At 32.4% G+C, this 1,175-nt stretch overlaps 1 protein-coding gene across 1 annotated transcript in view; it reads right to left on the bottom strand.

Moving 5' to 3' along the window:
* Window positions 1-475: 475 nt before the first annotated feature.
* LOTGIDRAFT_160063 (hypothetical protein) overlaps window positions 476-1,175 on the bottom strand; it is a gene marked incomplete at both ends in the record, with an annotated part of 7,588 nt that continues 6,888 nt past the window's right edge. The window contains one exon of the mRNA XM_009054945.1: window positions 476-878. Within this exon, the coding sequence (XP_009053193.1) occupies window positions 476-878 (403 nt within the window). The remainder of the gene's footprint in view (window positions 879-1,175) is intronic.

The raw sequence follows: 1,175 nt of genomic DNA, 5'->3' as shown, positions 1-1,175 counted from the left end.
TGATATTGTTTTTGCCGTTCACGCTTCCTGCGTATTCGGATAGGTAATCGTTCATGGCCACGTATTCGTAGCTTCCCGCTAGTAAGCTTATGGTTTTGAACGTAACTCCGTTATCCGTCGATATTTTTAGTTGATTGTTTTTTTCGTTGATGTTTCTAATGGAATTGTAAACGGAGAAATACTTTAATCCCAGTTCGTACTGTTTATTGCGATAGAGTTCATACTCGCAGTCTAGAGACAATTTGATGTCTGATTTATTCGACGTGATAACGAACAATTGTTCTTTATTGGACATTTTTAATGACGTTTATATAGTCTTTTTTAGTGATGATTTCTTTCTCCAAAAGCCGTTTTAATATGCCATTGACTTCGTTGTATTGTCTGTCCGATCGATGACCTTCCTTCATGGCCGCTAATATTATTTCTAATCTATTAAGCAATTCTTTATTGTTGTCGGATAAAAAGTTATACCTTGTCAAGATGCCACCATATCATCGAATTCGTCTATTTCTTGTATGATTGGATAATCTTCTGCATAATCATCTACATCCTCTTCCTCAATAACTTTTGTTATATATAAATCAACTTCTTTCAATCTTCTTGTTTCTGGTCCTGACTTTCTGATCGCATGTAGAAATTTTGAGTATGCTACTAAATCCTTGTAATCGGCAATTTCAACATCCTCGCCATTCATTAAATCTATTAATGTTAATGTAAATATAAAGTCTTTTGTGTCGATTTTGAATTGTGGTGAATTTCCGCTAAATCTTATTCTAAAACCATTAAACAATAACCCCACTTCATCAATGATTGGTGAAATGCTTTTTGGTAAATCTGGGTCAGGGTTTGAAAAAAGACGTTTTATATCATCTAATGTCCTAATTATAATACCATTATATTCAATCGGTTTGGGTTCTATATGAGGGGTGGGTTCTATAACGAGTCTCTTTTTAATATCTTATTGACTTTTTAATATGGGTTGAAATCAGAGTCTGTAGATTTTCCGTTAATCCGAGTTGTTGTTATCTGTTATTTTCAACTTGGGTCTTTATTTTATTCTTAGCTTTGATATATTCTCTATTTCTTTTTAAAAAATTATTCCAATCCGTCATTTTTAAAAAAATAAAATTAACATATATCGATCATAACTCTTTCTCTCGCAGGTTTTCTAGTAT

This window comes from Lottia gigantea, assembly GCF_000327385.1.
Source record: "Lottia gigantea unplaced genomic scaffold LOTGIsca_23, whole genome shotgun sequence".
NCBI classification, from domain to species: domain Eukaryota; kingdom Metazoa; phylum Mollusca; class Gastropoda; family Lottiidae; genus Lottia; species Lottia gigantea.
The sequence above is the reverse complement of the archived record's forward strand: the minus strand, read 5'-3'. Positions and strand labels throughout refer to the sequence as shown.